Source organism: Mauremys mutica, chromosome 22 (assembly GCF_020497125.1).
Source record: "Mauremys mutica isolate MM-2020 ecotype Southern chromosome 22, ASM2049712v1, whole genome shotgun sequence".
NCBI classification, from domain to species: domain Eukaryota; kingdom Metazoa; phylum Chordata; order Testudines; family Geoemydidae; genus Mauremys; species Mauremys mutica.
The window spans coordinates 7,440,947-7,466,927 of NC_059093.1; the positions used below are offsets into that span (position 1 = coordinate 7,440,947).

At 52.2% G+C, this 25,981-nt stretch overlaps 1 protein-coding gene across 1 annotated transcript in view; it reads right to left on the reverse strand.

Moving 5' to 3' along the window:
• Positions 1-14,949: 14,949 nt before the first annotated feature.
• LOC123354734 (nectin-1-like) overlaps positions 14,950-25,981 on the reverse strand; it is a 97,429-nt gene continuing 86,397 nt past the window's right edge. Inside the window, exon 6 of the mRNA XM_044996900.1 lies at positions 14,950-23,782. Coding sequence (XP_044852835.1) covers positions 23,241-23,782 — 542 coding nt within the window. The 3' untranslated portion in view covers positions 14,950-23,240. The remainder of the gene's footprint in view (positions 23,783-25,981) is intronic.

Consider the following 25,981-nt stretch of genomic DNA (forward strand, 5'->3'; position numbering starts at 1 on the left):
CTCTGGCCGCTAATGACCTTCCTCCCCCTCTTCCCCAGCATAGGAGCCATCAGTGGTTAAGTAGCTGCTGGACTGTGAGAGTCTCCTCTCCTCTGGAATGCAGTTTGACCCCTGGCGACCTCCGATTGCAATTCCTCTTTGAGTCTCCTCCAGCAGCCGCTAATAAGGATGGAGTTTAAGGCTGGGTAATCGCAAGGGGAGCGGAAAGTTAACCCAGCAAGGCCTGGCGGAAACAGCAATTGATCTTTGGAGAATCTCCTTGGCACCGAGAGATCACCAAGCACTTTGCAAAAAAAAAAAAAAAGCCTCTCCTGTATAGGTGGCTTTGCCCATGCCAGAAAAGGTAGCCACTTCTGGTAGGGAGCACAGCAGCTGTTTAACAGCGCATGTCAACACCAGGCAACAGTCCGGGGGGACGGGGACAAAAAGCTCTTTATGCATTTTGAAGTGCAAGAGGGATTTAGCAAGGAAGCTTCCGCAGTGATGAGCACAACACAGACAGGGCTAGATCCTCGGCTGGTGGCAGGACTCCATTGCTCTCAGTGCAGCTATACCGACCTACCCCAGAGCAGCCCCCTTAGCTTAGGCTGGATTTCCTCACGGGACTTACAGCACGCGCTCGCGCACACACATACGAGTCAGTCAATCACCACACAGCACAGAAAGGCCTGAATCCCAACATTTGGATCTAGATCCAGATTTCAAACTCTCCACGTTTGTTGGTGTTTGGCTCTGGGGCACCTGCTTGGGTCCCTCTCGCCACACAACTGCCTGTCACACAATGCCCCAAGAAAGCCTGCTGGCCACCCGACTGCCCCCCTGGAGAACCACATGGCACCTATGCAGCCAGACAGTACACAGGCCAGGCCAGAAACCCTTTCATTTGCTCTCCAGCCCAGTCCTTGAGGTGGCTGCCGCAGCAGGGCTTGTGCTGGCATGGGGGGGATGTAGATATTGCTGCCAGGGACAAAGGCTGCAGCTTCACTTGGTCACCGTTGTGCGTAGCTGGCACTCCCAGCCCCCACTGGGTAACCAGAGCTCACAGGCAGGGCACTTCTTTGCCAAGGCAATAAATGCAGCCCTGCGAGGTCAGCCCACGTGCAAGGAGCAGACAAGGCCTCCAGGGGACTCCTGGTGCTCCACCTTGGTCCTATTTCCTCAGCCAAGAGAGTGGGCAGGGACCTAGCCACGCCTTGGCTGTGCCTGGGGAGTGCACAGGTATTTTGGGGTGTGGGCATCCTAGGCCTGTGTGGTGCCCGAGGGGGACCGTGCTCAGGTGTGGCCCGGGTAGATAGACTCTGGTATTACACTGCCGTTTGCAAGGCTACATTGGAGCGAACCCATGTGTCAGGTTAGGGTCACAGGGAGCTGTTCAGTGGGCCCAAGGCTGCGATGAGGGAACCATGGGAAGTTTGCTAAGATATACCCCGGGGGTCAGTCCGCCCCAGCCGCCTCCTGCACACTAGGACTTGACCGGACAAACCGCTCCATCCCAGAGAGTGAATTTCCAAGGGATGAGACACACAAGGAGAAAAATGAAGAAGGACCTGGTATAAACCTGACAGCTCATCCCGTGAGCCCCAGTGACACCTCCAGCCCAGCTCTGGGAAAGAGGGGAGCAGACTTAGCCCCTCTTCTATCTGATCCAGCATATCCATCCACTTCCAGTGCTCACCTCATTGGGGCATTTATACCGGCTCCTGCAATCCCACCTATTGCCCACTGGCCAGAGTCTGCTGCTTCACAAGCAAGGCCAGCACCATAGAGCGTTGGCTCTGGGGAGAATGGTGCCTGGCGATGGCAAATGTTTCCCCCCTCCCTCCTACCTCTTAATTTTGGTTCTGCTTCATTTCCTCCTAGCTTAGCGGAGAAATGAACAATCAAATCCCTTTGCTAATTTATTTTTTTCTTCTGCACATTTTCGAGGAGGCGATGGCACTTGAAATTGCCTCTCTTGGAACTAAGGGGCCAGATTCTGATCTCGGTTACACCAGCGTAAATCCAGAGGGACTCTAGGGATTTCAGTGCTCTTACTCCAGATTTATGTCATCGCAAGTGAGAGCAGAAGCCAGCCCCCTAATCCGTCTCTAGCCGTTGATACTCTATGGATCCCCAGGAGAGTGCATTAGGGTCGTGCTATTACAGGCAGCCTCCAAATGAATTTGGAGAGATAGAGGTGCCACTGCTCCTGCTTAAACTCTTATCATTTGTTTTAATAAAGTTAATTTGCTTAACAACCTTCCAGCTGCACTCCTGGGGATATCTCACTCTCCGCTCAGCCTGGGCTCAATCCCATCAGCTTCCCCACAGTTCCACGAGGGATGAGTTGGGCTCAGGAGACAGACCCTTGCTTGTGTTTGTCTGGAGACCCCATCCTCCTCTCGCTGGCGTCAGTGACCTTTAGAGAGTTAGCCATGATGGAAGGGAGCAGAATCAGGCTCCAGGCAGCACTTTAGGTTTGTACAGCACCTGACACAATGGGGTCCTGCTCCATAATTGGCAGGTGACAACACAGCACTGAAAAATAGAGGCTTCCAAATAGACTGGGAGATACTTCGCTTACCAGCCATTGCTGCAGCTGCTGTCTCCTGCATGCTTCTCACCCTGATAAGCCCCACTGCTTCGTCTCCAGCAGCCTCCCAGATACCCAGGAGACCCTCCAGAGCCCAGACAAAAGACTCACAGGACTGGAAGGGACCTCGAGAGGTCAACTAGTTCCACCCCCTGCCCTGAGCCAAGGCCAAGTAAACCTAGATCATCCCTGACAGGTGTTTGCCCAACCTGTTCTTAAAAACCTCCCATGATGGGGATTCCACAGCCTCCCTTGGAAGCCTGTTCCAGAGCTTAACTACCCTTAGAGTTAGAAAGATTTTCCTAATATCTACCCTAAATGTCCCTTGCTGCAGATTAAGCCCATTACTTCTTGTCCTATCTTCAGTGGACACAGAGAAAAATTGATCACTGTCCTCTTTCTAACAGCCCTTAACATATTTGAAGACTGTTATCAGGTTCCATCGCTCAGTCTTCTTTTCTCAAGACGAAACGTGCTCACTTTTTAAAATCTTTACTCACAGGTCAGGTTTTCTAAACCTTTTCTCCTCCTTGTTGCTCTGCTCTGGACTCTCTCCAATTTTTCCTGATGTGTGGCACCCAGAACTGGACAAAATACTCCAGCTGAGGATGCGCGACAACTGAGCAGAGCAAGACAATTACCATCCATGTCTTACACGCACACTCCTATTAATACACCCCAGAATGATATTCGCCTTTTTGCAACTGCATCACAGTGTTGACTCATGTTCAATTTGTGATCCACTATAACCCCCAGATCCTTTTTGGCAGTACTACCACCCAGCCAGGTATTCCTCATTTTGTAGTTGTGCATTTGATTTTTCCTTCCTAAGTGAAGCACTTGGCACTTGTATTTACTGAATTTCATCTTGTTGAATTGAGACCAATTCTCTAATTTGTCAGGGTTGTTTTGAATTCCAAACCTGTCATCCAAAGTGCTTCCAACCCCTCCCAGCTTGGTGTCACTTGCAAAATTTTATAAGCATACTCTCCACTCCATTATCCATGTCATTAATGAAAATATTGAATAGTACCAAAGCCAGGACTGACGTCTGTGGGACCACGCTAGAAACACCCTCCCAGTCTGACAGCAAACCATTGATAACTACTCTTTGAGGACTAACTTACTAAAAATCAAGATGTGTCACATCTATAGCTTCCCCCCATTCACAAGGCCAGTAACCCAAAGTCAAAGAAGGAAATTAAGTTGCTTTGGCAGGATTTGTTCTTCACAAACTCATGCTGGCTATGCCTTATAAACCTGTTATCCTCTAGGTTCTTATACACGGATAGTTTAATAATTTGATCCAGTACCTTTCCAGGTATCAAAGTTAGGCTGGTCAGACTCCTCTCTGTTCCCTTTTTAGACACAACTATTATGTTTGCCCTTCTCTAGTCTTCTGGGACCTCACCTGTTCTCCATGAGTTCTTGAAGATAATTGCTAATGCGTCTGAGATTGCTTCAGCTACACCTTTAAGTACCCTAGGGTGAACTTCATCAGGCCCTGCTGACTGGAATGTAGCTAACTTATCTAACTATTATTTAACCTGTTCCTTCCCCCTTGTTGTTAGTATCAACTGTGTTAAGTATCAGGTCACTATTAACCTTTTTAGTGAAGACTGAAGCAAAAAAGGCATTAGATACCTCAACATTCTTTCCCACTGGGTAGAGAACCCACAGTCTCTTTTGTCTTTCTGTTGCTCCTAATGCATTTAAAGAACCATTTCTTATTGCCTTTTATAGCCCTGTTGAGATGTAACTCGTTTTGGGCCTTAGTCTGTCTGATTTTGTTCCTACCTGCTTGCACTGTTCTTTTGTACTCCTCCTTAGAACAGCCTTATCATATCATCCCAGCAATCTCTGGGAGTGGGACTGGGACCACCAGCCATCCTGGAAAGGGGTCACATTTCTCCTCTCCCCTAGGAGTGTGGGTTGGCATCAGGTGCTGAACATTGCAGGGAATCTCTAGTCAAGTTATTTCCAGGATCCTAGCCCTCTGGATGCTTCGGAGCGCCTTGGAATAAGAACAAAGCTGTTTGATATTCACAAACCTGGATTCTGGCGTCACTGCCTTTCCTATTGCTTGTCATGTGCACAGCTCCTGATCAATGGCTCTGAGGTTAAGAGCCACTTCCCTTAAACTGTGGAAGCATCCAAGCTCATGCGTAGCAATGGCAACTGTAATGTTTTCCTAGGCTGCCCCTGCTATGACCCCGTCCAAAGGGGTGCTTTGGTTGGGCTCTAGACCTCCCTGCAAGAAAAAAGAACCATACCATGCACTTCCCTACCACCTTCCGTCTGAGGATCTTTGCAACGCTCTTGGGAAGCAGTCATTGCTATTGCCACCAGTGAGTCAAATGAACTATGATGTAACTTCATATGCCAGAGGTAGACTTGGCCCTCTATCACTATTTCGCCAAAGGGGAAACTGAGGCACAGAGAGGCAGAATGACTTGTGGAAGATCAATAGTAGAACCAGGAATAGAACCCAGGAGTTCTGACTCCTAGGCCTCTGGCAATTACTCCTAGACAACGATCCCCTTCCAGAATGGGGAACAGAACGCAGGCATGTGCAAGATCACACCGCACAGAGGATGCCATTTTGTAGGACATGTATTTCTGCACGTGGCCCAAGGAGGTGCTCCGTAACTAGCTCCTGGCCCTCAACACTGGAAAGGTTGGACTGTCTCAAGTGAGAGGTGACGTGAAGGTATAAGTTTCATAATGGGAAGAAAATACAGGGTCCTACAAACCTCTTTTATCTTGCAGAGAAAGGCAGAAGAAGAACCAGTGCCAGAAGCTAAAGCTAGATGAATTCAAGTTAGAAACCAGGCACATATTTTTAACAGTGAGGGCGATGAACCAGAGGAACAAACTACCAAGTTTCTCCCTCTCACAATGTCTCCTGATCCAGACTGGGAGATGTACTTCAGCCAGACACAAGTTCTGCTTTAGTCAAACGTGTCACTGGGCTCAGTACAGGGGTAAATGTAATGGCCTGTGCTTACAGATCAGACTAGATGATCTAATTGTCCCTTCTGGCCTTAAATTTCTATCACTTGAGTCCTCTGGGGTAATTACTAGACAATGGGCTTCTCCCAGAGCAGGGAACAGAACCCAGTAGTCCTGAGTTTCAGCCCCTGTGCTCTAACCACTAATCAACATTCCCCGTCCCAGAGCCAAGGCCAGAAACCAGGGGTAGTTCCCCCAAAGCCCTGCTCTACCCATTGGACGACTCTTCCCCGACAGTCAATATCATTCCCTTCCCCACTGCATTGGAGGGAGCATTGGCATTCTCTGTCTCTGGGAAAGCTGCCAAGCATGCAGCATCCCGGAGACGGGAGAGCCCCCAGAAGACTCCATGGAGAGCCCCGAAAGCATAGCACTGCTCGGCACACGTTCCCTGCAGCTTTGTGAGCCTGGGGAGCGCGTCCTCCCCGGGAGCTGGGCTCCACTTGCTCGCCCAGCTCCATCTAGTCTGTTGCTCAGGTAACACTTTAAAGGCAGGTCCTTGGTGCAGTTTTTAGGTCAGATATAATTGGGAAGCTGTCGCGAGGAGCTATAAAACCTCAGTTAATACGCTGGAACTATCTAGTTAAATGCCAATTATAAAACCCTATAAGCTTCTCAACTCAAATATATTAATAACATAATTAAACATTTATTGCTTATGCAAATTAAAAATTAAGTTAATCGGACAGCAAGGAAACCCCAGGAAGTGACCATTTAACAAACTAATTTCTATTTAATTATCATTCCGCCCCATTACAAAAGCCCCCGTGATGTTATTTTGGCCTGGTTTGTAATGCTGATTTGAGTGATTCAGACTCCGCTCTGCTCCAGCTGTTGGGATCAATCTGACTGACCTACCTCTCTGGTGCCCCTTGCACAGCTGGCAGCATCTGGATGGGACCCACCTCCTTCCCACTTCCCCCCTCCGGCTGGTGAAACCGCGGTGCCCTTTGCTGGGTGTGGCGCTGGCAGAATTCACACCTCAGATCCCACCTCTCTCATTCTAATTATTGTGTAACTAGGCTCTGTGGGCCTGCTTCTCTGCTGAGCACCCATGACTCCAGCGGAAGCCACTGGGACCTGTGGGTTCTCAGCTCCTTTGAACATCAGCCGTGGGTTTATATGAGGCGGGGGCAAAATACGCTCATACTTTCAGGAGAGGCTGACGGGAACTTTGCAGCTCAGGCCCATCAGTAGCCAGAACAAGGGCTGCATACAGAGACAGGGAGCAGGTGGGCAGTGAGCCCCTTCCCTCCCTCCCATGCCTTTCAGAGGAAGGTCCCTCCTGTCTGGCTGTCACCCCCATGAGGGGTTGGGGAATCTGCCTCTGCCAGTTCTAAATGGCCAAGTCCAATCACCCCTCTGCATTTCAAGGGAAGGAAAAGTCATTTGGAAAGGGGGGCGGGGGGAGGCAGGGAGTCCCAGGAAGCACCAGTGGCCAGCTGAGAAGCAATTTGTGCTGCATTCCATCCCCTGAGCCCTAATGGAAACCAGACACTTCAGGGAAAGAGATTTGTGACTGGAACCAAAGGCTGATTTTTACCTCTGAAAGGGCAAGTAGGGAGGGGCTCTAGCTCTCAAGCCACAGATGGAGTCTCGTCACACTGAGGCAGCAGCCTGGCACATATCCCGTGCCAATCTCCTGCCCCCTGCATGGCGGCTCTGGCTGCTGGATGGTCCCTGGAGCTGGGGTGCTCGCCTTTCCCTCTGGACATCCAGGCTGAAGGCACAGGGGACATGGGAATGTTGGGCTCAGTCTAGAACTGACTGGGGATTAGTCCATAGAATGCAAACCTCTCACACAGTTCAGAAGAGGTCTGAGGAAGAAGGGGTGCTACTTGCCAGGGCACAGAGGCATTGGCCGGGGCTCAGGACTGGAACAGCAGCGGGTGCTAGTGGCAGGATTGAGGGACATCAGTAGAGTTATGTGGCAGGCCTGGCCTCTAGGCACCCCTCACTTTTCTGAACCCAGGTAGATTGACAAACAGAGGGGAAGAAAGAAAGATCCTTAGGCAAGGAGGCCAGAGAAAGGGATTCAGAGCTCTCCCAAGTGATACTATCAGGAAGAGAGAAAGGTGGGTGGGGTACCAAGAGCATGCCAGGGGTGGAATGTCCATGACCCTCAAAGCGATTTAGGCACCTAACTCCCATTGATCTGGGCCAACGCGCCTCCGCATCCCAAATTTCCCCTCTGCAAAGTGAGCGGACAGGCACTCTGCAAACGGCCGGGAGCATTCCTAGGCTTAGCTGCTGAACGCTTGTGTGGCAAGTTAAGCTCCTGGGGTGAAAGGTGGCATGTCAGAGCAGCGGGCTGTGATGATCGTTATTACAGAGAGGTAGCTGAAGGTACATGGTAGAAGCCAGCAGCTGGAGAGGGGGACAAAGCCTGGCAGCGGGAAGTGAAGTGTTCTCAGTCCTCGGGGATGGAGCAATGCCTCAGGAGAGCAAAGTCTGTGGGGCCGGAGCTGGGTGGAGAGACACCCCTCCCTCCCCGTGACAGGCGATCAGTTAAACCTGACAGGTGTGAAGTTGGCAATTTTCTTTTCAAAACTGCCAGATAAACAGGCTGGCAGGAGTCAGAGGAGATGGAGAGGAACAGAGAGATAAGGCGAAAGGGAAACATAAAAGATGGGAAAGTCAAGCACATTGCTCAGAGAGGCCAGTCATGGTTCAGAGGCGGAGAGGAAAGGAGTGGGAGTATTAACACTACTGTGTGTGCAGCCCCATGCTGCCAGCCAAATGCACAGCAACCGAGCTAGGAAGGGGTTTGACTCCCAGGCAGCTCCCCGGAGGGGTCCTCCTGGCCCTTGTCAATTGCACAGAGGAGGCAACTTTGGATGCCACGGCTCGACATTTCCTCAGGAGGTTTAACTGCCACTGAACAGTCCCTCCCGGGCTGGTGGGCACAGTTCAGAGCCAGGTTTCCATGGGGTGTGTGTGGGAGATGCCTATTTTTCACCCATGACATTTTTCACCCCCAAATTCTGCCCTGAGTGGATGCAATAAAAGCCTGATCCAAAGCCCATGAAATCAAGGAAGAGTCACTCACCGATTTCAATGGGGTTTGGATCAGGCCCTGCGATTGCAAACTCTCTGGGGCAGAGAACATGTCTCACTCTGCATTTGCATGGCTTGTCAATGGAATTCAAACCTAGCACATTCTGCACAGCAGCGTCAGCTAAATGGATTGCGCTAAAGGTGCAACCACATTAGTTGGTAGCAGTAGTAGGTTATTACCCTTTAGTAGACCAGTCACTAGAAAGTGATGTGACATGCTGTGCATTGGTATATTACACTTGCAAAGCATCATGGATATTTATGGTGCTGTGTATGTGATTTTTCATATCTAATAAGTATTGATCATCTGATTTGTGCACATGGATACTCGTACAAATGCTTGGTTTGTGAGTGCAACATGTGTGTGCAAAGTTTGCCAGAGGCCTTTGGATGCCTGGCTTGTGAAAATCTGGGGCCGTGTGCTGTCTGTAATTTTGGTTTTGGTTTTTTTCATATTGGGTCACTAAATGCTTCATTGCAATGAGATCCGCTGCATGCTGGGACAGTGTGACAGCTCCCCATCCCTCAGATACACACACTTTCTCCTGCCTCATTGTAACCGTCACTAACGAAGGGAATTCCAGCCTGTGCAGGACTCCTCAAAGGGCCACACTACCTCACAATCTCAGTGCAGGGGGCCCTAGGCTGGATGGCATAAAGCAAATTTCCTATAACAAATACTTTCATACAAATCAAACTCTGCTTTGCAGATAATCTGAGAACAGACAAAAAGGGAAATTCATCAAATACATTTTTCACTACAAATAATTCACCCATTTCTGTTTAGACTGATATTGGTCTCCCTTGACTCTGGATTAGCACTACAAGACTGATTGACCTGGTCTGACTGCATTTTCCCTGTTCTGATTTGACTCTGGACTAATTCTGGATTGTCTCTTCTCCTGACACTGGCCTACCTCTAGGGTGACACTCCCCCGGATTGATTAGATTACCACTGGGTTCACCTTAGTCTGGATTGATTATGGATGAGCTCTGGATCAGCCCTGTTCTGGACTGTCTCTGGACTAGATGCTGGACTAGCTCTTCCTGAAAACATTAAACCTACATAGTGGTATTTTCACCGGAAAGAATCCCAAAGACTTTCACAAATGCACATGCAGACAGGATGCCCAGAGAATCACTTTTCTCCCCTCTGACAGGGGACAGCTGGGAAGGAACACAGCAGCTATTCAACAGCGCACAACAGGATGGGAAAACAAGGGGAATCCTGCATTGGGTCGAAACTCCCCTGGGAATGTAGGGAGGCAAAACTCAATCACCCACACAGGAATTTGTAGCTAAACATCGGACTCTTTCCAGCTTCTCCACAGGGCCGCCCAGAGGATTCAGGGGGCCGGGGGCAAAGTTGGGGAGCTGTGACGCTTGTACTCAGACAGCGGCGGTCTGGGTCTTTGGCGGCATTTCGGTGGCGGGGGGCCCTTCAGTCGCTCCGCGTCTTCAGCAGCACTGAAGGGCTCCCCGCCGCTGAAATGCGGGCCGAAGACCTGGCCCGCCGCCGGGCCAGGGCTCGGGGGCCCCTGTGGGGTCCGGGGCCTGGGGCAAATTGCCCCATTTGCCTCCCCCTCTGGGTGGCCCTGCTTCTCCATGGGATCTTTAACCATAGCAAGGGTCAAGCTGAGCTGACTGTGGAGTACCCCTGCATTGATCCTGTCTAAATCTGAGCTGATTGTGGTCTTTTTGGGGCATCTCTCACCGTAGGGTCTAAATATCAGTTTAGCCCTGGGTTTACACTGATCTAGATGGACTCTGTGTCAGTGGAATCGACCTCCAGCCTTTACTCTGCCTGAGCGCACTCTCCTATAGACATGGCTAAAGTTCCAGTAACTCCTCCAACACTGGCTTTGCTGAGCCTGCAGCACAAATGGATCCTTGGGGATCTCCTTGATACCGAGTGTTGTCCAAGAGGTGAGGGTTAGGAACATCATGGAGGAGAACTCCCTCCCCAGAGCTCCAATGCACCAAACCGCAGGGCAGGCAGGTTCCCTGCTTGCACTGAGCAGAATTCCACACTCACTCACCAGGCAGCCCAAATTCAACCCAGGGGAAAAGGCAGGCAATGCCATCAAAGCCAACAGGGCTGGACGTGCTTACACCGGCTGTGAGTCTGGCTCATTCCCTTCAATGGGGCCATGCGCTGAAGCTGGCCAGACAAAGCTAAACAGAGGCGACTTTGACAGGGCCAGATTCTCCCCTCCCTAACCCCATGCTGACAGGGGTGTAACACTACTGACTTCAGTGGGGTGACGCCTGATTTACCCTGATTGGAGGCTCATATCGCAGACAGGACCCACCCATAGGGCTGCCTGGTCGTTCAGGGGATACCATCTAGACCTTCAAGCCTATTGCTCCAGGCCTAAAATTAAAGCTCCCAGCCACAGCAGCTCCTGCACTCAGGCCAACCCTTCACAGCTGCTCCAGCACTCGCTCTGCTCCGTGGAGCAGTTCCAGGCCGCCTGCCTTCGCCCTGAGACAGAGACCTCTGAAGGAAGCACTGATGAAAGGAACCAGAACGTTGCTAGTGCTGGGCTTGGCAGCGCTGGTAGGAGGACAGGCTGTGCCTGGCAGTGAATAGGGAAGCTGAGCTGGGCAGGGAGCATTCTACGGGTGCAGTGAGCTCTGCAAGGCCTTTGCATGCGGCACGGAGTGCTTTTGATGGACTGATGCCAGGGAAGCTTCTTTAATGGGCAGGGACTGTAGCCCAGGGCACACAGTACGGGAACCAGAGGTTCGCTTAGCTTCCTCCCCGGCCATCTGCTGCACTGATGGATTCGCTCCCTCGACCTGGCGGCATCGCGCTCTCCAGATGGAGGAATTCACGCTGCATGGCCATCCAGGCCTGGGCTCCCCACCCGTGGGGCCATCCGTGCCACCCTGACCTTACCCTGCAGCGATCACCCTGTCCCAGATGGCAGGGAGAACTCAGCCTGCGTGGACGTTTGGCACCCTGCAGCTTGGCCTAGAGGAACCAGCCCAGGGGAGGGAGAATCGATCGTTCATTCCCATTCATCTCTCAGCTCCACTGATGTAAATCTGGAGTCACTCTACTGGCTCCAGATTTACACCGAGATCAGAATCTGTCCCTTGGCTTCTGCAGCCAGATCTAGCCTCCTTCACATCAGCTGGTTCGCTGGTTCCTCACCAGCACTCTTGCCCACCAGCCGGGCTCTGAATGTAGCCCTTGCCGCCAGCTGTGCCAGCCTATAGCTTGCAAAGATGTAGCTTTAGGAATACATCCAAGCTGCCCCGCCTGCCCGCCATCTTTCCCCAAGCTGTGTGCGCGTACACACACACACACACACACACACACACACACACACAGAGGATTCCACTCACCACCGTGTTTTTAGTTTGTTCCAGAGAAACAAAACACTTCAGGGCACAAGACAGGAGCTCCGGCTTCTATTGAGCACAGCTCCCTGCAGCCCAAGCAGAGAAGCAGCCCCATGCTCTGGGCTTTATCCATCATCGCTCAACTGGAAGCCATGGCCTGGAAATGAGGACAGTACTTCCCTGGAGTGGTCACTACCATGCACAAGAGCAGCAGGCCCCCACCCTCCATCCCTGCCTTCTTTCCAGCTCGCAGCCCAATCTGTGCTCCCTTATCTCCCGCTGAACTTGGCTGGCTCTGCTGAACCAGCTGTTAGGAATCCTGTGATATATGCCGATGCCCCATACGTCAGCGTATTAGTCTCTGTTGGTGCTGCTGACTTGAATGATTGCAGCTGAAGTGATGCTGCTTTGCAGACATCTGCTGTTCCCAGGCGAGGGAAGGTCAGAGGAGAAGAGCCGGCAAACAATGGAATAAAGAGACGGGCACCCGACTTGGGGGCTGGCACTGCCCCATGGCCTCCCTGCAGCCCTCGGGCCACTTGCTGACCTTTTCCTTCCCATGCACGTTTGCAAGACCACCTCCCGCCAAATCAGTACGGACAGACAGATTTCCCTAGCTGCCCCCCAACTTGCCTGGAGGTGATCTGCACCAACAGGACCCCGGCTGACGTTCAGAAGCACCCGTCGCTGCTCCTGTTGCTGGGAGGGGAACCTATCGGTGCATCGGCAGTGAGGCGAGGGCATGCACATTTGCAGCGGGGAGATGATAGTTATCATCTTGAGCTGGCCTCTGGTGCTGGCGTGCCCTCTTCTCCTGTGCCAGCCCCAGTAGGGTGCCTTTGATGAACACTGGCAGCACAGTGCATGCTGGCCCCTCCCAGCCCCGATCCGGAGGGGTCGCCCTCAGCCTTACAAGCGAGCCATCGATCAGAATTTAACTGCCACCGAAGCCCTGATTAGCCTCAAGCCACTAAGATTCCCCGCTCTTAGGTCTGTGGCATTCATACCCCAGCTGAGCCAGCGGCTCACCCCACTAGGGGCTCAGGGGCTGCCTTCTGGATATTAATGTCTGGTCCCCGAGCAGCCAGGGAAGGGGAGGGTGGGGCAGGACTGAATTTGCTGCACAAATACTGCTTGGGATTCCTTTGGCTCATCCCTCCCTTAAAACCTCCCAGATTAGCATCCCTCTCCAAATTCCTGCCAGGTCCTTAGAACGCCTAAAGGAGAGCATCTTTCCAACCGCCCACCCCCGAAAGATCCCCCCTGGGCTTTACTCTGAGCCCCGTGCAGGGTGGAAGGGCTCAGTCCCTGAGCTGTGCACAGGCCATAAAGCTGCAGCTACCAATCATACACGTACCTTCAGACTGAGTCCCAGCCCTTGGGTTCAGGGGGCTCCTGGGAATGTGGGATGCCCCGGGCCCAGCAAGCTACGGAGCATGCTACTGACCAGCGACAGGCCAAGGTGAGTTCCCAGTCTGGGTGAGAGACTGATCCTGCCGGACAAAGTTAATCCCTGGGTTATGTTGACCATCTAGATGAAGTCAATGGGAATGGCCCAGGCCCCACATCTATACGCAATCACCCAGGACTTCTCCACCTTTTCCAAACTGCAACCCCTCTTCCATATAATCCTCCCATCCCTGCTCACCCCCGTCCCCATACACAATACGAGAAGGGCAGGGTGGTCATAACCCTCTGACTCGTGTCTGTGACCTCCAGGCTGAGAACCCCTGGGTCAGACTAGATCTGAGGCTAAAGAGAGGCAGCTATCTTGGGGTATGAAGGATTAAATCCAGCACTGCCCATGGCTTTAAGGGGAGCCCCAGCTCTAGGTCAAGCCATCTAGGGAAGAAACGAGACAATCCCCCAGTCAGGCCAGTGCTTTGCAAACTGCATTCCTGGTTCTGATGTAACCTCCCCATAGGCCCTGTTGCACTGAGACCAGACGGGTGCCAGCTGCCAGCGTGCTTCATTGCAGATGGGGAACGAACCGTGTGAGCTGAGCTGTGCGATGCAGACTAACTCTCCACCCCACCCACCCACCCACACAGCCCAACACAGCTTGTCTGTAGAACAATTCCGTACTGCAGCACGAATCAGCTGAGTTGAGATCTGGATCTGGCTGAGTTCAGATTTGGATCAGGATCCCACTCCCAGTCTCTCTGGGGTGCTGGGACCCCGGGTTTTGGTTCAAGTTCATCTCTCATTAAACAGCGATAGGCAGTCAGAAAAGAAAGCAAGTGCTGCCTTCCACCAATGGAGGAAACTGTGCTGAGATTTGGCTGCTGAGAACCAGTAGCCAGAACAGTGTGTTCCTTGTCCCACTGTGGTCAGGGCTTTTGAGCAAAGCCGTTCAGTGCAATCTAGGGAGATCGCTATGAGCCAGGCACTACATGCACTAGAGTCAGTTGCAAGATTCCAGTTGGTTTCCCCACATGCTTACTGAGCTCTCTAATAGGGGTCCGCTCTATGGGTATCAATGGCAAAACTCCCATTGACTTCAGTGGATGTAAGAACAAATCTGCTCTATTTGATCATCATCTATTGTATGTCACTTTATAGCTAAATCTCTCTCTCTCTCTCCAAAGACAGGAGGCTCTGCGTGAGCCGAGGAACAAGGACTCCTTGGCAAGCTGTTTGTAGGCAGGCAGACAGACAATGGAAGGCAAAGATCAGGTTTTTCCCTATGGAGAGATCAATCAATAGGCCCATAGTGATGTAGCCTCCGGGGTATTGTCTAGCAAGGCACCCTTTACTGGCTGCAGTGTATTGATCTCTCCAAGCTTGTCCTGTGACAGTCATGGGTTCTGGGTTGGCTTCTTCCCCTTTGGATTGCAAGCCATCCCCTTTCAAAGCACCGTATATCACAGAAGAGATTAAGGCAACTGGAAAGGTGCAGCTTCTCCGGATTTTGTTGCATCCAGCCGCGCGTCGCAGTCAAAAAGGAAAAGCGCTGCTTCTTTTAAAATTCTTTATTTATAAAAAAGTACATTTCTTTCCACAGCTGAGCCACTATTTTTTTTTATACAAGTAAAAGGGAGGGTGAAGCAACACCCCCCCAATCAGAACCATGAAAACGTTCCCCCCCCCAACCAAAAATTATTACAAAGGATGGAAAACAAAACAAAAAATCATAAAAGCAAATTCAGTCTGTTACATTATTATTATTTTTTTTACAAAAGCACTTACAACACAGATTACAAAAAAATGCAAGGGGTTTTTTTTTTTTAGGGTTGTTTTTTATTCCACAATGATAATTACAGCAAGAAAAAAAAAAGTCACTGGAGTTAAGGGACCATGTTTGGAAAGAAAAGAAAGAGCGAGTCAGATCAGCTGCAGCAGCTCTCCATGGATGCCCATTTACACCAGCTGAGGATCTGGCCCCTTATATTCATTACATTTACATTCACCCTTAAGTAGATCACATATGGAATGCCGCGCTGTGCAAATGTATGGAACAAGCCCCTTCTGTAGGGCTTCATCTTGCAACCTTTGCTCATGGATGGAATTCACCCCGTGCAGAGGACCAGCCCAAGACATTTCAGCCCAGATCCTCAGCTCAATGGCAGTTTGGTGCCTAAATACCACTGAGGATCTGGGCCGTCTCCGCTTACATCCTACTTAAACCCTGTTTTAAGGGATGACATGGCACCTGGACTGGTGCTGGCTCTTCGGCACGGCGGTGAATCTCAGCCTGTGCCATCGCCTTCAACGGGGCTCGTTCCGATGAGTAACGGCTGCAAGGTTGGCCCTTTGGAGAGAGGGGGGCCAGTTCTAGGAATGACGGTCGGAGGCAGGATTTGGATGGGAGCAAGTTGACCCAGCCTCATCCTCTCCCCCCCCCCCCCGCATTCCCTGCCTCTCTCGGTGGAAGGGGGTGCTCTGCAGGGAAGCGCATTCGTACGCAAAGCGAGTCACTCTAATTCGCTACGGATCATGTCAAAATAGAAAAAGAAAGTCACAAACCAGGGGAGGGGTAAAGTGCTATCATAAGCCACCTGGAATACGGAGAGGCTTCAGTGCACACAGTGCTGGCAGCGTTCCCCACAGCGCCTCCTGCTGGGAGAGGCAGGGACTGGGGTAGCCATGAGCGCTGCACATTCAATGTTCCTAGAGCATTCCCCACTGCCCCGCTACTCTCTACTCTTCCAGCAGCTGTTGGAGTGGGCTGGGACTGCAGAACTCTCCATTTCTCTACCGGCCAGTGTTTCCACAGCATTTCCTACTGCTTGGCCTGGAGTAGCTCGAAGCATCTCTCCAGCCAGCACTTCCACACCATGCCCTGCACTGCTTCCCGTTGGGAAAAAGAAACTGGGACTGGAGTAGATCCCAGCCCCCACTTCTTCACAGCAAACTCCGAGCAGCGCTTTGTTTGGGAAGCCCTGCTGGCATGCTACAGATCTGCCCACCTACAAAACTCATTGGAGACCGCACCCCCTTTCTCTCAGCCCTCCTTCTCCAGCAAGCTGAGACTGGGAGACTCATTGCATGGGTGTGTGAGATCGAAGGAGCCAGTGGCCCCTTCTTCTAATCATGCTCCCGTCGGTATCTGCTATACTGTCTCTCTCCCTCTCCCGCTCAGCGAACTGTGCTGAACAGTCGTCGAGTTTCTTTCGACGCTGAGCCAGGAAAGGCTCCTCTGTCCCTGCTGTCTCTGCAATCAATTCAGCTCTAACATTTGGGTTTTTGTTTGTGTTTGTTTGTTTGTTTGTTTTTTTCCCAAAGAAAACTTCAGATGGAGTTTTGTGTTTTGTTTTTTCTGGCTTGAATAAAAATGATTTACAAAAACACAGGAACAAACCACCAAACAATCTTGTAATTAAATCAGGGAAAATAACATCACTGGGGTGAATTGTGATGGATAATCCCAGACATAAGCCCCAGCAGGAAAACAGCTGGGGCGTTTTCATACGAATAATACAGACTCAATTTAGTTTGTAGGAGGAGACACGTCTGCCTGTGTGCAGCTCACTGTGGGAGGGAAAGGGACGCTGGCATATAGCTCAGACCAAATTCACCTTCATTTCCCCAACAGGCCATCTCCTGACCCGCGAGCCATATAATGAGGCCTTTCTTTACCTGTCCTGCTGTCCTCACCTTCTCATTGTGATACTGGGTCCCAGATGCTTTGTCTCTCCCCACTTGTCTCTTTCTCTATGGCAACTGCCTGGAGAATAATTCCTGGGCTACCATGTCAGGGCCGGGCTGCTTGTCTGTAACCTCTGTGCCCATATCCTTGCCTGGCACTAACAATCCCTTCTCCCGTTGGACTTCCCATGGACCACTGCTTACACGGGGCTGGCTAGGGCTGCCCAGATATCTTTAGCAAGCTCTGGGATTTCCCCATGGGCAGAGACTTGAGCAATATGATGTGCAAGGATCGGGGTTCTATGCACATACCCCAAAGGTCCCTTCCAGTGTGCCTCTCCCCCATGCTCCCTAGGCGGGCTTTCTTTTCTGTGCCCTGCTCTTAGGGGCAGGGTGGCTCTGATGCATAGAGTTACCCGTGCCATCAGCCAGTGCCATGGAGAAGTGGAAACCATGCATAATCAGTGCCACAGGCAAACGCCTGAGCAAGGCCTCCTGCCCCCCTTTGGCCAATGGGCTCCCCCTGAGCAGCAGAAATGCAGTTTCTGAGTCCCTCTGCACTAGTGCACAACAGTCTGCCCTGGGGGTAAGTCAAAGGGGCTGTGGATGGAAGGGGAAGGAGGAACACACATGAAAGGAAGCTGTAAGGGAAGGGGCAGAGCGGCTCTGCTTGTCTCCTGCCTCCATGGAAATCTGTGCTCTTTTGCCTGGTTAACAGAGAGGAAGGTTCGAAAGGGGACTGTATTGGAGTGTTAAACCCTGGATCTGCAAACGGTCCCCTAGGAACTCATTCCCCATGGCCATAAGGGCAGCTAGCCCTGGATCTCCCACTGGAAATAGACCCCCTCCCTCAGTAATACTCAGCAGTGGAGGCCACCCCAATGTATCTTCCTTGCCTTCTCCAGGGGTAAGAAGCCTGGGTTCTCATCTGGGAAAATCCCTCCTGGGGGTCTGGGAAGCAGCTCCGATAGCCCTCACTAAATAAGGGAGGAGGCGCTGCCAGAGACGGACCCATTAGCAGCATGGCCTGCTCCTGCCTCAGGAGCAGAGCCTGTGCCTGGCCACAGAGGACCAGCAGGAGAGGGCCCTTTGGCAGCCATGGGGAGATCGCTGCTCTGAAGAGTCTCCTCAGATTCTAGCATGAGGGCGCCATGTCTCAGGAAGGAGAGAGGCCTTGGCTGGGATCAGCAAAGCTGTCTAGGGGATTTGGACGCTGAGCTCCCATTAAAAGGAATGGGAATTGGGCGACGGAATCCCACTGGCATTTTGAAAAGCTCACAGACTGATAGACTTTAAGGACCATCGTGATCACCTGGTCTGTCTTCCTGCACATGGCAGGTCACAGAACCTCCCCCAGCCACTCCTGTAACAGACCCCTAAGCTCTGGTGTGTCTCGTGGGCAGGCTCACCTCGCTGGGCTGTGGGGCTCGAGTCGCTGGGTCTGTGGGTCGCTCGAGTCCTAAACCATTAGCTCCCATGCAGCTCCGGGACGCACAACAAACAGCGTCCTCAGTTTAGTCCCCTACGCATCTCCCCTTCACAACCTTCCTGCCGCGACAGCCACCTTCGACCTAATTAGGTGGGAGAGTGCCCCCTCGCCAACACAAGAAGAAGGGCTGGAGATTAATCCCAGAGAGGGAATGGATCTCGTTATTGTATCCCAGCAGCTCTCAGACAAATTGTCAATCCATAATATTTCATGAGGCAACTTATTCCTCGCTATAGATTAACGGCGAATCGTTTAGGCTCGCTAATTAAGGTCCCATGAGGGAATCTTGTCCAATTAACTGACCCCATAAACGGTCACCCTTTCAGTAACGAGAGCCAGACGCATCCTTCTTCTGAGAAGGAGGGGGATGGAGCTAGGTGCCCTGGGTTTTTCCATGGCCGTAGAGCCCAGGCCTGCCCCCGGTGATGCGCTATGGGGACAGGTCAAGTCAGGGGGGTGCCTGGGACCACCTCACGCTGTGGAATGAGCAGCTTTGAGGTGTCGCTCCCAAACCGGACGTGCTGATGGCAAGGGGAGGGGTTCAGAGGGGAGGAGTGCTGCTAGCCGAGCAGGCAGAGCCCCGGTTTGGGGTGGCAATGCATATGTTTTCCCCATTCCTCTTTTCTACTGGCCCTGGTGTAGTCACAGAGACAACAGGTCTAACATGACCCAATGGCTGGAAGTTGAAGCTAGACAAATTCAGACTGGGCATAAGGCGTAGATATTTAATAGTCAGAGTAATCAGCCATGGGAACCATTTACCCAGGGTGACGGTGGCCATGTTTTCCTAAAAGATCTGCTCTGGAACGTCTTTAGGGACAGGTCTCTGCCCTGTGATACACCGGAGGTCAGACTAGATGATCCCAGTGGTCCCTGCTGGTCTTGGAATCTATGAATCACACCCTGCAGGGGGTGTGTGGGTGAGTGAGCCATTAACCCCGGGGAGGTGGTGTGGCACTACAGTGGTGTTACCAATGACCATGGTGTCTGCCCTGAGCCCCTGCTCCCCCATGGCCACCCACCTGTCTACGATCTATCACATTTACTTCCCTATCCTCTCCTTGAGCCAGCCTGCTCGATCTGCCCAAGGTTGTAAACTTGCTCCTCATTACACTGGATCGCCATGTGTCTGTCTCCCTAGCTGTAAAACACCCTTGATTTGCCTATGGGTGCAAGAGTCTTGCACAAACACACACTCTGGATCATTAACGAGAGGGCAGGATTCCCGTCTAAGTGTGCAAATGGGAGCTCCCTGCATCACACCACACCTCACCTCCCGCCTGCAAGTGTGCAAACGAGACACCCTCCTGCGTCTGGTCAGTTCACATTTACACGCAAGTCTAAAAAAGGATGCATGCACTGTTGTGGTGACTTAATTTGCTTTCACACATGAGCGTACAAATGGAAGTTTGGGCACATCTCCTCACTTCACATTTGCACGCCACGTGCAAAAGGAACATTCCATCCCATCCCCATGTCATTGGGAAACAGGGGACGTATCACTTTCAAATACGGGCAAACAAACCATTACAAAGAGGAATCAAACCCTGCTGCCCTGGCTCTGGCTCCATGCACCCTACTGAACCTCCTGCCTCTCAGCACTGAGAATTTGTATCCATGTTCCCTCTGGCTATAAACAGAGATCTCCTCAGCAGGACAAGGGACGAACGCCAACCCGCTCTAGAGAGCCGGGAAAACCGATCAGGAAGGGAACAAGGGAAGGAAACAGGATGACTGGGGATTCACTGCATCAGAGATTCTGCAAACAGGGTGTATTGCTGATAAGCAACACATGAGAATGAGCTGGGATTACCCTGAGGCAACTCTGCAGCATTCTGCAGTGAGAGAATTTGCCAGACCGTGGATTGGGGGCTCCTGCTGCTTGGGGTTGTTAATCCAGGACACAAGGGCAGCTCAACTGGGCCTGGGCGTTTTGCATGAAGCTCTGGCTCGCCCGTGTGGGCAGGTACATTCAGAGGTGGGCCAAATTCACCGAATTCACAGCTGCAGCTGGAGTTTGGATGTCCCGGAGTTTGGGGTTAGCATGGGCCTGGGATTTTGGTTTGGCCCTTTTTGGAGTCAGATTTGGCTCCAAAAGCCCATATGTTTAGGAGTGGGAACTTGGCTAGGGCCCATCTCTAATGTCTGATGCACCGCAGAGTACAGAACCACCAGACCACCCAAGGTGACAGCAAGGTTGCAGGAGGGTAAGTGACTGACTGAGATCCAGCAGGAATATAATGTTACTTCCTCTGCTCTGTCTTTATCCCAGGACCCCATGTGTCCACCACATGCTGGGAGTCCCATATCACGGTGGTGCGCCTTCATCCGATCTGTGTTGCTATCCCTAGGCAGGACCGGCTGAGGCCTTGACTCCCTTTGGGTTTGCGGGTTTACAAAGCCCCTTTAATCGGTACCGAATCAGAGGGATGCTGGGGATTTCATCTCCTTCGATGGGGCATGTGCTCAGTAGTACGAAAAGAGAAAACCAAGATCCCCAAATCCCTATCTTGAAGTGAGAGTAGAATTCGGTCTCCCTGGGTATGGATTCACCTGACAGCGATGGACGGGCCCCCTAAAGTTTACTGGCTTCTCTGAACCCCTTGAGCCGGACCTCTGGAGAGAGTCTCTCTCGAGATCTCCAGGACATCCTGCTTTCGATAGAGACAGCAGCACCCCAAGAACAGCCACTCTTAGGGTGTTTCCACCAGGAAACACAAAAAACACCAGGAAAAGCCAGAACAATTACAACTAGGGTGACCAGACTTCCCAATAAAATCGGGACTGTCCCGATATTTAGGTGTTTGTCCTGCGTCCCCACCGATCTTTGGTCGCTCCGCCGGCAGCACTCGGCTTTTTTATTTTTTTTTTCTCCACCAGCGGAACCCCCCCTCCCATGTGTCCCGATATTTTTTTCCTCTCATCTGGTCACCCTAATTACAACCGAGTTATCTGATTTCCCATCCCCACAGCAGGAACAAAATCAATCAGCCAAGGGAATGGTCTGGGTTTCAAGTCCAACTGTACCTGGCTCAAGCCAGAAACCATGGGGCGGGGCTTTGGAACAGAGTCTGGCTGAAGCTGGATGTGAGATTTTGGTGTGGATTATTATAAAGGGTCTGAGCCTCCATTCTGCTGCCCAGCTGTATGGCTAGGTCTATGGTATGAAACACGTGTATGGCACCGGGGGAGAATTAAACCCATTACAATACACCTCTGAAAACGGAGATCTCTTTTTCATTCATTTAGCCATTTGGTAAAGGAACAGAAAAACCAAACACCTAGTGAATCCTGCCTCAGTGTCAGACCGACAGCCTTGGAGACTGAAATCTTAGTTAGCCACAGAACAGCAGGGGTAGCAGCAATCCAAGCTTCCCTCCAAGCTCCCCATCACATCTCAAGGGGGGGAGAGGAGATCAGCACACGGCTCAATCAGTCCTTGGCCTATCAGCCTCCGAAGGGGCCATTCGATGCAGGCTATCAGTGGCCATAAGGGCCAGGGTCATTACTACGGGAGACGTGGCTGGCAACACTCTCACAAAGGGGAAGGATGTAAACTGATGACTGCGAAGACCTAGCAGTTTAAATACAAAGGGCCCGGCCTGATGCCCATTGAAGTCAACGCAAAGGGCGTTGGAGCTCCCCTACAGAAACCGCCCACTGGGCTGGGTGGCACCATGCCAACCAGCAGCATGTCTGCAGGCAGGGCACAGGGGTGTCTCATGGAACCCTCCCCGTCACTGTGGCACGTGCAGAGGACACGGCGCGTGTCAGAAACAGGGTGAAATTAACTGCTCCTTGGCTGACACGAAAAACCCCTCACGTCTTTAAACAATATGGACACCCCAGCAGTGACCAGCGGCATCACCATGGCCCTCTCTTTTCCTTTTCTTTTTGTTGGTTTGTTTTTAAATACTGTAAAAGGATAATAAATGGTAGGAGGAATACGGCAGCTCCATTTCCCTGTGCCAATAACAGCCTCATGGGCCTTGGATTTTGCTTAGTTTCCTTTGATTCTTATTTGTTCCTTACACGCTTAACACTGAGACTCGCTCGTCACAGGCACATTGTGGGGAACGGAAACACCCCAAAAAACCAAACAAAAGGGAAAAAAAATCATCCGCTATGGCATCTAGGTCTTCATTGCTTTGTGCTTTTCCCCTCCTTGGTCCTCCTTTTTTTTTGCCCTCCCATGGACTCCCCTCACCCCCAAATAAGACAACATACAAACAAATTCCAGTGTTTCGGGGGGCATGGAGTGGGAGGGATCTTTGGGGAAGGATGATTCGAGACACTAAGACACAAACGAGGCATATTATACAGGGGTGGGCAGTAGTAGTTAAAGCAAATAGTCACACCGAAGCCACTGATCAATACAAACACCACAGAAGGGGACAAAGTCGGTGGGAGAAATTAAAAAAAACAAACAAACCAACCAAAACAACCTCCCCCCCCCAAAAAACGATCCATAAGCAAAGCTACCAGCCCCTCCCTCCCCGCCCCCGTCGCCTCCGAGTGAGTGGCAGGTGTCTCAAGTCTTGTCCTTGGGCCGGGCAGCAGTGGACGTGCATGGATGTGAGCGCGCGTGTGCGATGCGTGTGCGAACGGCCCTCGGCAGGGGTCTGGAGGGCGGGGGGGGGAGCGTGAGTGGGGGTCTGGAGAGGGAGCGAGCTACACGTACCACTCTTTTTTGGAAATAAAAGATCCGTCGTTCTGGGAGACCATGTTCTCAGCCAGGTCCAGCTGCTCGGGGTCGTACTGGAAGCCGAGTGTCCTTTCGCCGTAGGGCTCCGGATGGGCCCCGACCTCGTCCACCGTGAAGTAAGGCCGCTTGGAGTCGTCCTCGTACTTGTTGGCGAGGCCCAGCTTGCGCTCGCCTCCGGCGTCCTCCTCTTCGTCCTCGTAGCTGCTGCCCCCGAGCGGGCCCGGCTTCTTCTCGTCGTCCGAGTCGTCGGGGTACTGCAGGTTCTGGGCCATGGGGGGGTGGTGCTGCGGGACGCCGGCCTTGCTGTACCCATTGCCGTACACGTGTTTCTTGGTGCTGTAGTCGCCCTTGAAGGTGTGACGCCGGCGGCGGAGCAACACAAAGAGCACCACGGCCACCACCAGGACCAGCGAGACTCCGCCCACCACGCCCCCAATCACGGCCGTGGGGATGTTCGGCTGCGCCACTGATTTGCGGTCATCGTTTGGAGGCGGGGTGGAGGGGAATTCTGGGTAGGAAAAGACAGATGGAAGGGGGAACAGTGTCAATCCATGTTCCGGGCTTGCATTTCAATTGGTTATTGGTTGGAAGATGAGGGTAAGGAACAAGGAAGGGAAAAATCGGGGAAGGGGAGGAGCCTACGTACGGCGGCCGCGACACAGGGTTAGCGCTCGGGGTCTAGGTGTTAGTCACAGGCGGACCGCGCACCATTGCAAGCTTTCCAGGTTAAGCCGCCACCAGCAGCAGCATGCAGGAGCCCAGCAGGCGACAGACCTCAGCCCCCTTCACCGGCAGCGTCTACACCCAGCTTTCCAAAAGTTGGCCCCAGATTCAGGCCACCTCTGTGCTTCGGCTGCCCACCTGGAGATGCCTCGAGCATGATTTTTGGGATGGGCTCCTGGTGACAAACTCCAGGTGCTCAGTGCTCCTCAAGAATCAGGCCTGAGGCATGTCCGGTCGGGCGACTGAAAACAGAGGCAGACAAACCGGGGAGGCTGCTTTGCAAAAGTGTGGCCACAGAAATTTGCACTGCACTGGAGCAGACCAGCCGGCCATCTACTGGTATTGGATCAGACCAATGAGCCATCTAACCTGATATCCCTCCTCCCTGCTGTATCAAATGCAGCCCATCCAACCCTCTGTCTCAGACACTGCTCAACAGTGTCTGATGCTTCAGAGGAAGATGGAAAACCCTATGGTGCATCTGTGTAATTCAATGCCATCCAATGGAGCCATCTCCTGCCTGACCCCAGCTGCTGATCGGTTTACACTCTGAAGCATGAGGATAGATAACCTCTATTTTTTTATTCTGGCGGGTACAGTGGCACTGCAGTTGCTAATCCTGTTCACACACAGGTCCTGGCCTAGTTCAAGAAAAAGAAAATCAAAACAAAGTTATTTTCCTTGTCACCGTGTTTATTTTATATATTACCACAGACAGCGGTTTGGGGCCAAGAGAGAGCAGGACGAGCTGCTAGGCCCCTAGGCTCAATAAAATCCCCTAGCAAAAAGCTAGCCCTCCCCTCAATGGAATGCCAGTCCCATGGGTGCCTGCAGGGTAGTGCCATAGTAAAGCTGGGTCTGTATCCTTCCTTCCCCAGCCTGTCACTGGGCCAACAGCCATCTGCCTGGAATGTGCCTGTGTCCTTGGCAAAGGCTCTGGAATGCCCTTGGCGTGGGTGGTGCACTGACGGGGTTAATGCTCACCTGGAAATCCTGGGCACTTTGCCAAGGGTAGCCCCTAAGGGCCAATCCTGCAAGGGGCTGGTCACGCTCCACCTCTTGTGGAGCCCATGGGAGTTGGAGGTACTTAGCACGATGCAGGATTGGGCCCTCAATGCACATGGGAAGGGGAATGCCAGGCTGGGCCAGCTTTCCCCAGCGGTCCCGGCTGCGCCTTGGCCATGATACTGCCTCGGGGCGGCCTCGCCTCCTGTGGACTCGGTACTGTGTGCCTACTCTTTGCTCCAGGGTTCACAAGAGCGGGAGGGAGGGAGGGTCATCTGATGCCCTTCTATAGAGCCTCCAATCCAAGGAACTCGTTAATCAAATGAGCTAATTACTAACAAGACTTCCAAACCCGCTGCTCCGCTGCAGGTCAGTACCATTATCCCCAGTCTCATCTGAGAGATGGGGAAACTGAGGCATGCAGCGGCGGACTGGACTTGCCCAAGGTCAAACAGCAGGGCGGTAGCAAAGCAGCGAATAGAACCCAGGTGTCCTGACTCCCAGCTCCCTGCTTTAACCATCGTCTAGTAGTGCCTTCGACAGAGGAGAGAAAGAGAGAGAGAGTGCAGGGGAGCAGCCCCTCTTCTCTCCTGGCGCTGCCAGGCTCAGAACACATCCAGCAATGTCCCATCAGGAAAGGACACGCACACACCAGCCAGCCGTCTGGAAACACGTCAAGATACATTCCTTCCACGCGAACACTCACAACACGCTCTTGGGGAGCTGGGGAAAATCCAGAGCAACTTTACGGACTACAGTGGCATTGTTCTGGATTTACACCGGCCAAGCCGAGAGCCGAATCCAGCCTCGCTGATCTTCTGAGGAAAGAAGCAAGACGTTATACCACTGTTCCCGCAGCAGAGCATTGCCTGTGCATGCTCCCAAGGCTGCTGCTCCCCCCCAGCACTGCCTCGCTCCCCTCCACACTCAGCTGCATTGCCCTTGCTCTCAGGCCTGCTGGCTTCCACGCTCTCTCCTC